This window comes from Polypterus senegalus, chromosome 18, assembly GCF_016835505.1.
Source record: "Polypterus senegalus isolate Bchr_013 chromosome 18, ASM1683550v1, whole genome shotgun sequence".
NCBI classification, from domain to species: Eukaryota; Metazoa; Chordata; class Cladistia; order Polypteriformes; family Polypteridae; genus Polypterus; species Polypterus senegalus.
Genome location: NC_053171.1, coordinates 48,514,844 through 48,528,500, shown reverse-complemented (window position 1 = coordinate 48,528,500; position 13,657 = coordinate 48,514,844). Strand labels below are relative to the sequence as shown.

The 13,657-nt window shown below is 33.3% G+C and overlaps 1 protein-coding gene across 1 annotated transcript in view; it reads left to right on the top strand.

Annotated features, from left to right (window-relative positions):
- LOC120519157 (serine/threonine-protein kinase Nek9) overlaps positions 1-13,051 on the top strand; it is a 58,972-nt gene extending 45,921 nt beyond the window's left edge. The window contains exons 21-24 of the mRNA XM_039742308.1: positions 3,642-3,782; positions 4,617-4,787; positions 6,550-6,603; positions 8,952-13,051. Coding sequence (XP_039598242.1) covers positions 3,642-3,782; positions 4,617-4,787; positions 6,550-6,603; positions 8,952-9,098 — 513 coding nt within the window. The 3' untranslated portion in view covers positions 9,099-13,051. The remainder of the gene's footprint in view (positions 1-3,641; positions 3,783-4,616; positions 4,788-6,549; positions 6,604-8,951) is intronic.
- Positions 13,052-13,657: the final 606 nt, after the last annotated feature.

The following is a 13,657-nucleotide window of genomic DNA, read 5'->3' as shown; positions in this document are numbered from 1 at the left end:
AATCTTATTTTTACCTCTGTTACAGGCTTACTGTTGATTGAATGTATGCCTTAATTGCAAACGCATGATGAGGTACCGACAGGTTTGTGCATAACTGGTGAAACTGCATTTAGCGTACAATATTGCCATGAAAATATATGTACCTCAACCATATTCACTCACCCTCCATAACACCCTAAACATCATCACATTCTTGTACCTCAGCAGTTGTTTTTGTTTTGTCAATTCTTATAAGTGCCGTGGTCCCTTCACCAGTCACTTCACAAGCTTAAACGTTGGTTAGTTTAAATATGCTACACTGAACATACATACCTTCATAAGTATGACTTTATTTTATGGCACACCATTAGCAGCATTACTGTTACAGTGGAACCACGGTTCACGAACGTCTCGGAACACGTACAAATCAGTTTATGACCAAAAAGTTCACCAAACTTTTGCATCTGTTCACGACCACAGACTCGGTATATGAACAAGCCAGTTTCCCTTTCGGTTTGTGCGTGCCAATGATTTCCGCACGTGTTGAGTCTCTCCCTGTGCATTCCCCTGTGCAGCGAGAGAGACAGACACACACACACACACAGGCACGGGCACGCGAGACACACACACACACACACACGAGAGAGAGAGATACGGCTGGATGCATAAGGCTTGTTTTTTAAAGAGACAGATCCGAGCATTGTTTTAACATCGTTTTTTCCCCTGTGCTTAAAACTCATTAAACAAAGTGTTTTTAGCGAGTGGTTCGTAGCTCTACAGCGCGAACTCTTGCAGTGTTAGTTTTCTCTGTTGTGCAAGGTTTTTTCAGTGTTTATTCAGTGTTTTTACATTTAGTTTACTATTATGCTGTGCATTCTATAGTATAATTAACTATATTTGTGCATAAAAATCTTTTAAAAAATATATTTAAATACAGTTTGTACGGTCTGGAACGGATTAATTGTATTTACATACAATCCTATGGGTGAAATTACTTTGATTCATGACCAAATTGGTTTACGACCAGAGTTTTGGAACGAATTATGATCGTGAGCCGAGGTTCCACTGTACTTCTATATTTATATGTATAATTTTCATAACTTTGTAAACATAAATATAAAATAATTAAATTCTGCTACAACCTATGTAAAGATATTTTTTACCACGTGTTCAGTGCTGCTAAGATAGTCATCTGAAGTGGATTAAGTGTGTTAAGCTGAACTCTGTCCCACACTTAACACTAAGCATACAAAAGCATGCTAATTGTAGCTTGAACCTGTCGCACTCATAGGGCAAGTGTTTTCTGTGAAGAAGCAATCAATTGCCGAGGAGCACAAACAAATGAATGATTGGCTCAAATGATGACAGTGAAACTCAAACAAAATAATTATGAGCACCATGAAGCAGCCCCACATGGACATTGAAGTAGTTTTGGGAGCAAAGCTGTATAGCACTTCCAAACTGCTGTGTGGGAGGGAGAGTGAACACCATGGCAACAGCCACATGGATGTTCTGAAGTGCTGCATGACACCCTAAATAAAGGTGTGCAGTTTAGAGGGGACTGCCCTTTTAGTTAGCTTGTTGATTCGGTAGGCCTCTCTCGAAGTGATGTTACCAGCCCAGCACACCACAGCGTGGAAAATCACACTTGCCATCACAGAGTAATAGAAGATGTGAATAATGTCACTTCCCACATTAAAGGAACATAGTCTCCTAAGGAAAAAGAGCCTGCTTTGTACAGTTGCCGTGTGTTCTGAGACCGGTCCATCCTATCGTTAATGTGGACCCCCAAGTACTTTTAGGAGTGGAACACTTCTACATCCACTCCTTGAATAGTGACCAGACATAGAGGCTCTTTGGTGCGGTGAAAGTCAATAACCAGTTACTTGGTTTTGCTGATGTTAAGATGCAGACAATTCTCTTTTCACCAAGAAGCAAACTTTTCCTCCTAATTCCACTACTCTTGTTTATTTATTTATTTGCTTACTTTCTTATCAACCTGTTTACATATTTATTTATTTAAAGATTATCAGTATATAAAGCCACATTTCACCCTGGGGACAAATAAAGTTATATCTAGCTAGCTAGCTGTCTAGCAGTGTCCATGACAAGTAGCATTTTTTTTAATCACAATTCACATTGCTGGCTTTTTTCTTTCTTTCCAAGTAGTGCAGATAATTTATACTTTTTTCTTCCATCACAAAGATCGAAGCACCTTATAAATAGTGATACATCTTTCATTATATACTTTTGCAAGGCCTCATCTGTTTTATGACTCTTATAGGGTCCTTTAAGGTTCGTTTTGATCATTGTGCATAATTTTTAAGGCATTTGGCCGTCACTGCATTCCCTTAAATGAGCAAGGCATGGGCCTGCTGAAATTTGAAGATCAGTTTGTGTTACTCCATACCGGCAGTTAAACTATGTGTACCAGTGACCAACACAAGATCCATAGAGCCCCAATTTGTGAATGATATATTGTCAATTTGACATACAGTACAGCCAAATGGCTGGTCCCAAATTGAGCTATAAGACGGCACATAACTATTTTTTTTTCCACCACCAATGGTAATTCCTATTCTTGGAGTAGTAATCTATTGTGTGTAAGTAATCATTAGCAAAATCTTTAAAGTAGATGAGGACAACCAGAAAATCAATTTGTAAAGAGACCTATTTTGAAAGTAACTGTGCACATAGAATTATGCAAAAGGACATAAGATTGGGAGCGAGACTCCTAAAATCCGCTTGCTGTAGCTGCTTCTACTGCTTTTGGAATATTGTATGTCATGAAAGCATAAAATAATATATCAAGTTTCAGGGCACTTTTGAACATGTATTAGCTAGAAATACATTGATGCTTCATTTTCAATGTACCTGCTTTTTAGTTTTAAATGTTCAGGTTCAACTGGAAGATGCAGCTCAAAGCCATGATCCAGAACTTCTAGTTCAAAAATAAATTTACAGCCCTACTTCTGTAGAGTGCTTAATGCTTTAGATTTTATAGATTAAATCTGAAAGTCTATGAAATCTGAAAGAAATATTGTAAATACAACTATTTAAGGAAACTTTCACACCATTCTCGAAGTGTCACATTTTAGGTATTATAAACCAGATGGATAAGACCTTGTGGGTTTATGGAATTTGCTTTCAAAGTTTTAAGTTTAATTTCCATTTCACATTACTTTTTTCCTACTGATCTTGACTAAAATTTCTTTCTTTTTGGTAAAAAAGAATAAAAAATACAAACGCAAAGGTTTGTGGCACTGTCATATAGTGAAAATACATGTTGGATTTACTTTTTAAAATTTTATGTAACAGTTGACTAAATACGTGTTGTTCACATCAAGGTATCTGTAATATATGAGGTTTAATACCCAAAAGGTTAGTTTATCTGATGTACCACTGTTAAAATTTATACAAGTTTTATCCATTTAAGCAGTTTTTACAGTCCTGTCTGCCTACACATCTATTGCTTGTTTAATATTAGGATGAAATTCCAATTAAAAAGATTGTTTTTGTATTGAAAAATTTAATGCAGTACTGTATTAAACACGTTAATAAAATAAAAAAAAATATATAAATTATATGCAAATCAAATGAAACCTGGAATTAACTGTTTCCAGTTCTTAGTCCTTCATGTATTGCATTTTTATCATTTTAAGGAAATTGATGAAGCTGAATTTCTCCCAGCACTCAGTGAGCGTTCTGAGCATCTGTCCCCACTGCATGAGATTAAGACTTTAACCTATGAAGAGCAACAGGAAATAAGAGCGTCAACAGACACTGTGTCAAAAATAACTCCAGTAAGATGGTTCATTTTTTTGTTTCTTGACATTATTACTGAGATTTGCAGAACATTTACTTTCATATTAAGTTTTTTTTATAGTGATAGTAGTAGTAGAGGCAACATTGTCACATGTACAGAGTAAAGTGAAATTTTTACTTGCATGTCCTGCCAACATATAACATGTCCCCGCTATCCAACGCCATGATAAACAAAAATGTATTATAATATATGTTTGTCAGCTTGCCTGGTGTACTTCTTACAACTCATTCAGTTATGCTCGCAGTTCCCTTGTGGGAAAAAACAAAACACTGGAAAAACGACCAAAATGTGTTTTTTCCTAGGTGAAATATTTCAGTGTAAAGAACCCAGTTCAGTTATATGAAAAACACTAACTTTGCCTGTAATACTTATGGAAGCATTTAAAAAAGGCGAATAAAATATTTTAATTGGAGTATAGTGTGCAGCTCTGGTCACCACATCAAAAAAATTAAAAGTGCCAGAAACTGTACAGAAGGAAGAAGCCAAGTACATCATATTGCCAAAGTCATTTCACAGTCTGACAGGGCTAGGGAAATAAACACCACCTCCCTAGATCCTGAGCAGGAATGGTGTTTTTGTGTGTTTTATGCATTTTTCTGTAAATTACCCTTTATTGTACACTGAAGCATTATGCCGTGCACCAGACCTGGGGAGTACAGTTTTAATAGGGGTACCCACTCCTTGCTTTGGTAAATTTTTGTCAAATAAGCATAATGTTTAGCAATCAAGTCATTCATCCCTCTCAGTCTGCAATAAAATGTGTCATTGCTACCACTGATTATTATGTTTATATGTTTATTTTTTCTTGTAGATTACAGGCATTGATATAGATACAATGAATGGTACCACTAAAGAGGGCCATAATCACAAAGCATGTATCAATTCCCACTGTGAAATGGACAGAGTTAGAGTAATGGAAGAAAACGAGCGCTTGAATGCAGAACTGCAATATTTACGTGCAGAAATATGTAAAGTGGCCCAGGTAATTTGAAAAGCTGGAAAAATGTGTGCATGGTATTCATAAATAGTCATTCATTAGCTTTTAAAATTAATACTTGCCAATGGTCAAACATTTTGATAAGTCATTTCTCTGTCTGCTTTCAACTGTAACATTTATCAAGAATTTTATTCAGGCTGGTAATCTGAAATTATCTGTTGTATGGGGCACCAAACATTGTATAACTAAAACACAAGGTTGTCAGTTTTGTTTACAGCACAGTGGATCAATTTTTAGCTTCTGATTGCATCTATTCTACATTTTATTTTATTTTATTGGCTCAAACGCAGTGAAAGCCATACTTGGTGGTGTTTTCTTCATTCAGCAATGCAAATTAACTCTTTGAAGATTATAGCATTTGGTAAAATAGTTCATTTTATTTTGTGTACAGATTAAAACGTGTGACTAATTTACCTCTTTTATCATCTGTGCAGTTTTCAGATCAGTATATATGCATGCATTTTTCAGTTCACATAGTTCATTACAGGATGATGATAAAATTAACCAAACCTTATTTGTCTTTACCACATTAGTTAATTCTTTAACCAGTTGCATGTCCATTTCCATTTTATAGTTTGCTGTATATGTGACCAGAATTTCTTACAAAGAAATCTCGTCATCTTTTAAAGCAGTGGTTCCCAAACTTGATCCTGGGGACCCACTGTGGCTGCAGGTTTTTGTTCTAATCAGATTCACAATTGGTGATAATAATCAATAACAACTGATCTCATTTAATTAGCTGGTCTTTCTTACTCTTCTCTTATTCTGCATTCAGAAAAACACAACAGTATGGTTTTTACATTTATTAGACATTTAGAAATATTTCTGTGTTTTTTCTAAAGCTATAAATGCTTAATTCTCTCTTGTTGTTTTCTTAATATTTTCCCCTTTTCCTGTGTAGTTTGCTCCCTTCATTTAACCCTAATAGTGACAATTAACAACCAGCACAGTAGACACCCGGGATGATGAAAGCAGCAATGACCTCAGTGTCAGACTCGCTAATTAGTAAATAATCAATTAAATAATCAGAACACCTGGAAAAGCAGAATTAGGTTAAAAATAGTGTTAATGACTAACTAACTAACTAACTACATATTCCCCATATAACTTCTTATTGCATTTTATTAAAAATTTACCAAACTTCATTTGTAATTTCTATATTGACTCCATAACACAAAAACTGGGAAATAATGACTCACTTAATTAGGGTAAGAGTCCAATGAAAAACAGAAGATTGGGTTTGGGAATCACTGTTTTAAAGCAATTCCAGTAATGCAAGTTGACAACATAGGTATGGTGTTGTCGTGCTTAACATTCTCAGGGTTATGGGGACAGAGTGTATCCCAGTGGCACTGGGTGCAGGACAGGGCCCAACTCTGTACAGTATACCAGTCCATCATAGGGTATAATGACACGCAATCATACTTCCACTGAGCCATTTATTTACATATTATCTAAGGATGTAGGAGGACCATGGGGGGCCTGTGCTATCAAGAAAAATGAGTAGACTCAACAGAGAAACTGACCAAACCTAGAATTCAAACCCAGAATACTGCATTTGTGAAGCAGTAGCACTTGTTGTTCTATTGTGCCTCCATGCTAGCCTTGTTCCTAAACTTCATAATGATAAAGAGTGACATAAACAGATTGTTGACAACTTTAACTACCATGTTAATATACTGTATATGTTATTAGTTGAAATGTTAGCAAAAATTGTCCATACTAATTACTGTCTTTAATTTTCTAGCTGAAAGAGATGTTGATAAAGCAAGAAGAGAAGATTCAGGTTCTACAGCAGCAGGTAAAGAAAGTGCAGTCATTTTAATTCAATATATGGATTTCTGTCCTTCACATAGTGCGAAACAAAGTCACATAAGTGTCAATCATTGAACATTTCACTTCATTAATATAATTCTGTGCAAAAATTCAAATCGGTTATTAAGTTCTTGATAAAGTGTGTGATATTTCAGTAAACTGTAATTCAGCTTCAGTTCAGATAGTGTTGCAAATTTAGGTCATTACTTATACACGAAGTAATCTAGGTTTATTTATTGTTGGATACAAAGTAGTACCTTAAGGTATTTCTTGTATTGAAAACTTGTCCTATTTAGACCCTATGTGATGTGATTGTTGTGCAGAAATTTACTAGATGGTGCCTGAAAACTATTGTTGCCTAATTCACTCACAGTATAAACTGCTGAATATAACCATTGACTATATGCACTTTGTATTTTACAATATGTACAGAATTTGATATATCATATGTATATTTAGTTTGTCTATGCAAAAAAACGTCTTTTAAGTAACACTAACCTATAGTACTTTTTTTTTTTTTTTTAAAGCGCTTTATGCTTGTTACTCATTCAACATCAGTCTTTGAGAAGCTTAAATGTGTTTCTATCCATAAAGTATCAGCGATATGTTAACTTTTATCATAGAGGTAGATTATTTTATTATTGTATCAACCACCAATAATATTTTTAATGGGGATTTCATTACAAAGTCTGTGTGTGTGTGGTTTTTTTTGTTTTTTAATCCTACCTTTGCTTGCACTAAAGGAGTAAAATAAGATTTTGTGTTGCCTTTTTTTTAGCATTATTATAACAATGTATTTACCACTTCTGCATTTTCAGCCCATTTTCATAATTGGCTTGAAATTAAAAAAAAAAAAAGTAAAAGCTTGTCAGTAGTTACATAAAAGTGTCTTTCTTTGTATTGACAAGCAACTTTATTGTTTCATAGTGGTCCTAGTGAATTGACTAATTAAGTAAAATATTGACTAATATATTAATTACACTGAAGAAAGAAATTAAATGTTTTGTGTTTAGTTGCAAAACTAATGGTATGTGTGAACAAAACTTTCAAAAAATGTGAAATAGGATAGATAAACTAATGACTAAAAACTTCTTGTTTAAATTTAAAAATTAACAGTACCATCATAGCCATAAATTAGTAACATATATTACTATTGCCACCTTTAAAACTGATTGAATTTTAAATGTGAGCTCACCAGACATAAAAAGTAGTCACCGCCCATATAAGAACTGATACACACTTTAGGCACTTACAGAGGGCACCCCAGTTTCAATACTGTCCTACAAATAGCTGTGTCATTTGCAACGGGGTTTGTAGAGTGATGAAGAGTAATGATGTGCCATGTGTGTGTTTGGTTCTCTGTAAAAAATGGGTTTCATTAAAGACTAGCAAAAAGTGGTCATTGAGTTCTGCCTTGTCAAAGGACATATCATACAGAAAGTTGACGACTTTGTGGGTGTTTGAAAATGTACTGTCCAACATGTATTCCAGCAGTGGTGTGCATAACAGTGAACTGCTAATGATCAACAGAACTGCAATGAAAGATGATACTTACAGATAGGAACTGTCTCCATGTGTCATGCATTGTGAAAGCAAATAGCTTTGATAACTGGCAAGAATTACTGCAGACAGTCATGGCAGGCCACAAGAAGTCATCTCCAAACATTATACTACTCATAAAAGAACTGCCTTTGATATCTGGAGCTATTCACTAAGTTACACAATTTCAGTGGGTGCAGAGCCACAAACACAAGGTGAACACAGAATGGCTACCCCAGCAAAATTCAGATTTAAATCCCATAGATAATCTGTGTGACTATTTGGAGCAATGACTGAAATTCTGGTGGAGCTATTCAACCATTTTGGCCGAACTGCAGGATGTGGTGCTGGGAGAGTGGATGAAAACTGATGCATTCTGCATCCACATGCCAGACAGAAGTATAGCTGTTCTTACTTTTCATGGAGGAGTTACACACTATTAGATAAGATTAAGCCTGAGGTGTCTTTTTTTTTTTTTGGTCTGGTGAACTTATAAAATACACAGTGTTGATCACAGGCATAAATATTGTTTCTAGGCATTTTTCATGCATTTTCTTCATGCTCGAGTCTCAGTGGGGATCTCTTACTGAGAATAAATGTAGCATTGTTGAATTTTCTGACAAAGTTATTCCAAAAAAAGGAATTTGTCTGTGGTTTCAATCAAAAATAAGCCAAAGAGGTTTGTTTTAAGGCATGGTTAAGAAAGTCTATTATTGGGACAATGGCTTGTTGTTTTTTCTCTTTTTTCTTTTTTTTTTATAAAGCATCTGTGAATTATTTGCTTTGCTCTTACAGTTTGATAATCAGATGAAAGAAAATGAGAAGCTGTGGAAAGCAATTGAATCTCTGAAAAACTTTAATTTGGATCCTGGCCTGGAGACTAATCTTCAGGAAAGTCAAGAACCATCAAGATGTGCTTCGGACACAGATGTCAGTCAGTAAGCAGAATATTAGGCATCCTGCTCATGCTGAATGAGTGAATTTGGATTCTATCCAATTCAACACACGCCCACATGAGGTTGTTCTGCACTCGTAGCTACAGTTTAGCAGCAGAATATTACAAGGGATTTTCTCTCTGGCTGTATCAAGAGTACCTCAAAAAGGACTGAAGGAAAGAGTTATTGATAATTGATTGAAAGGAATGATTATGTATTTGAAAGTTGGAGGGGCTTGATCAATCCCTGTGAAGGTTACTGTGAAGATTGCTGAGGAAGCTTTAGGAGGATATGTGCTGAAAGGTTGTGAGCTATTTTGAAATTGTCATTTGCAAAACGTTTGCAATGGCAGACATATCTTGATAATTATACAACATGTTCAGTGCTGTGTCTAGCACAGGATTTATTTAATGATAAAGAGCCTATGCCAACTTGAATGTGGCATTAAGTTTATTCCACAGTGCCTTTTCTAGATGCCATAATGCATCACATTATGTCCGTTTTTTAAAATTTATCTTGTATTTTTAAATACAGATGCTAAATATAACTTTTTATAATGTTGTACATCTGTGTGTTTTGACATTCACTTTATTTAATATATGAAAGGGCTGTAAGAGCAATTTATATTGTTGCTGTTAACTTCAGAAAGAACAGATTGGAGTTTTAAGAATTCATTTTTGTGTTTAGCATTTTTAAAACTGCATACAGAGAGACATTTGCATGATCAGATTATCAATGTTCACTGTTTTTATTTTTTATCAGAATGGTTACAGCATACATATAGTTTGCTGTGATTCCCAGGAACAAAACTCCTTTAATGGTGTATTGTCTTTGATTTCACTTCATTTGTCTGAATGTATGTTGCTAGTCTAGTCCAGTTTTTCTATGGGTATCTTAAAGGTGAAGGGCAGTTTCTAAATTTCATGTAAACAATCTATCACTGATAATATATCAATTCAGATTGACTGCTTGTAAAATGTATGTTTTAAATGTTTAGTTATTTTAAATAGAAGATATTTGCTGTCAGATTTTACTTGTCTGTAATGGAAAGCAACTCAGCAAAAATTGTCAGTTTTTCTATAGGTTGTCTTATGTTTAAAAATCAGTTATTGTGGTTTCATCTGATAAGTATACAAGATACTTTTTTAATGAAAACAGTAATGCTGTTTTTTGTTTTATTTACTTTGTGAAAATTACAAAATGGCTGCAAGTGTTTAATTTTGTATGATCTGGATTAGATATGTTGCCATACATAAGTTACTCTTTGCAGGTTTGTCCGTAAAAATTGATGCAGAATTTGTCTATTGTATAGAAAACAATTGCCTCCACCATAGTTCACATAAATCTGAGCTTCAATATTATCACCCTACAAGTAGATTAATGTTTTATTTTAGTCTTAAGAAGACCCTTTATAAAATGTGCCTCTCTTATTGTTTTTCGTCATAAAGGCTAAGACTGTAAATTAGATAAAGACGGTACTTAAAAGTAAATGGTTTCCCAATTTTAAAAAGCAGGTTAGCTTAAATGGGTTAAATAAATTCTGCTAATTTTTTTTCTGAAGTTAAAGCATAAAATATGGTTACAGATCCTTGATCCTCATACTTCTAAGTTTAATATTAAAGTGAAATAATTATTTTATCAGTTGAATTTTTACAATAAAGTTACTGAATTAATTGTAAAGTTTAGTTATCTACAAACCTACAGTGTACACTTGTGTTTCCTATCCTCAATTCTTGAATGCAAACATAAAAATCTAAAGGTTTCGTTTTCAGAAATAAGCCTGCCATCAGTAATACTGGCTATACTTGTGAAGAGTACTTGTATTTGGTTTTGCATTTCCAATTTAGGGTTGTTTTCTTGCCATTATGTGCAAAATTGAATCAAGTATTTCTGATGACAGATTATTCTGTACACAGTGTACAAAGTTATGTGCTCAACAGTGTAGTCTTTCTTTTAATATTGCACTATTTTATGTTAACCTGTTCAAGAAAACTGATTTTTTAGTCTTGTAGGTATCCCATTTAACTTTTTCCTTCTTGTGTGCCAATGAAATCCATTCTGGTTTTGAGCTTTGATTGTGAATTTACAATCCTAGTGTGCATGGCAATATGTCATTTGGAACCTGAAAGTCAGCCTGATAACATTCACTCATTTTGGTGCCAGCTATATATGGTACAAATTTTAGATATAAGCTATAGGTCAATATTTTAATAAAAGATTTAGTAAGCATTTGAGCATGATTAACTTAATTGACAGGAAAAGCACATTTTAATTTCATTCAACTAACACGATCTACTGAGTAATAGAATTACATGTATAAATGAGTTTTAATATGATGAAAGGAAAGATATGTAGTCAAATGACATATGGCTAAATAAATAAATATACCACATCAACATGTTGCTTTCAATCACAAATTAACAATTAAACAAATTATTCAACCAAACAATTGTTTTATTTATAAATGGTTAATTTTTAATTTCTGTTATTTATACCTTGTTGTTCCTTGGTATATAATATTTTGCACATTGAAGTCAAATTATTTTGTAGGGTTCAGATTTCATAAATGTGTCAGTCTAAAATTACACATTAAAATTGCATTTGCAGAAACACCGTGGTATTTTAAGGAAAATGCAAGCCGGTTCTGAATAAAGACATTCAAATTTCTGTTTATCACTAATTGTACAGTAAAAATTACAGTACATTTTGCCACACTGAAGAGTGCTTGTCCTCTATATTTTAAGTTTTATTCCATATAAGATTGTTTATAGGTATGTGTAGATTATTCTTTGTCATCTATAGCCACTGTTTATTAATTAGTCATTGCAAATTCAAATATCTGAGAGTCTCAGAAATAGGATTTTAAACAGCAATTTTACAGATACTACCTTAAAATTGGGTGAGGGAGAAAAATTTGCTTGATATTTTGATGTCCGTGGAATTAAGACCTGTTTTTGCTTTATTTCATGATTGTTTTTCAGTGTCAAACAAACACCTAAAACTTTGTCAGTATTTTTTTTTTTTTTTAAATACTGAATTTTATTTTCAGTACAATTACTGGATTAGGATGAATGTCTTGAAAGTGCATTATGTATGAGTAGTTGAAGGAAGTTGGTGCACCTGAAACTCTGCAAATTTTTAAGTGAGACATATTTTTGTTGTCATCCATAGTATTTTGATAGCATGTTATATGTAAGTAACTGTGAATTGGTAAAAACAGAAAAATGCAACAACAAAAAAAATCAATTTTTGATGGAATTTTAACTATCAATTACACAACTACTGAAATGTAGCCTTTGGTTTTGCATTTGATGTTTGCAGGCATTGTATACAAATAATTATCTTTGCATTTACTGTTTCTCATTTAAAAGTGAATTCAAAATATTGTTATTTTGTGGATACAGAATATAGCCGTGGAAGCTATAAAAATGTACTGTTTGTGACAATATTTCATTCTTAACTCACTAAAGTTTAAAAGTTCTGCATTACAGTAAATGGTAATTCAGTCTTTCATTTCCCTGCAACTGGATTTTATTATTTGACCTTTTTGAATTTTAAAAAGGCATCTTGTTTTATATTTCACATTAACTTTATGAATTTGAGAATTCATCTTCTAATACATTGTTTCTATAGATGTGTCATTTGATTTACTTTTGGAATTTGTAAATGTTCATAGGCAACAAGTAAAAGACAACAGAGTATGAATTCTATATAAGAAATCAATGTTTTTGTTGTTTGTAATGTGTTTTATATCAAAAGAAAAGGGAAAATATTTGCATATTTATTGTTATCTTTTACTAGATTGCAGTTTCTTCATTGGAAATGAGCTGTCTAAGTAGGTTTCAAATAACAAATCAATGTTGGACAGGAAAACAGTTTTCTTTACTAGGTAATTATTTTCCAAACTATTTGTGTAATGTTAGGAATATTCATGCTTTTAATAAAGAAAATACTTTGTCATGTTGTACCATTTTATTTGCAATTAACCAATGTTGCTGACTTTTTTTTAAGTTATATGATGAAATAGTTAAAAAAAAACAAACAAAAGTTTCTGAAAAGCACAACCAAATTTGTGCTGATGACACTTTATCTTTATATTTTACAAATGTATCTTTCAATATTATGACAAGGCACCACCAAATACTTATTGTATTGCTTATTGTACAGTGCACGAGTGTTTCTGCAGTAGAATGCAATTCCAGAGTTAGGTAAAAAAAATAAATACATACAGTTAGGTCATGTCTCTTGTGCATCACCATCTATTAGTATTCACCAGGAGCATTAAACACCATGTGTTTAATTAAACACCTTCTGTGTTACAGGAACAGCTGTGATCTTGATTAGCAGGAGGAAGGCTTTTTGTTGTACTTCAAAATGAACACCATCATTTCCTATCTGACACTTTGTATTACCAATGTGGAGTGGAGTTTACATAAAATTTGAAGGAAGTGGCATCATTCTTTGCTTTATCAACTTATGCTTTTTAAAAAGCAGTGATGCTATGTCAAAATGTGACAGCACTCCGGCCTTTATTGATGCCTAAATTTGTATAATCCAATTTGAATT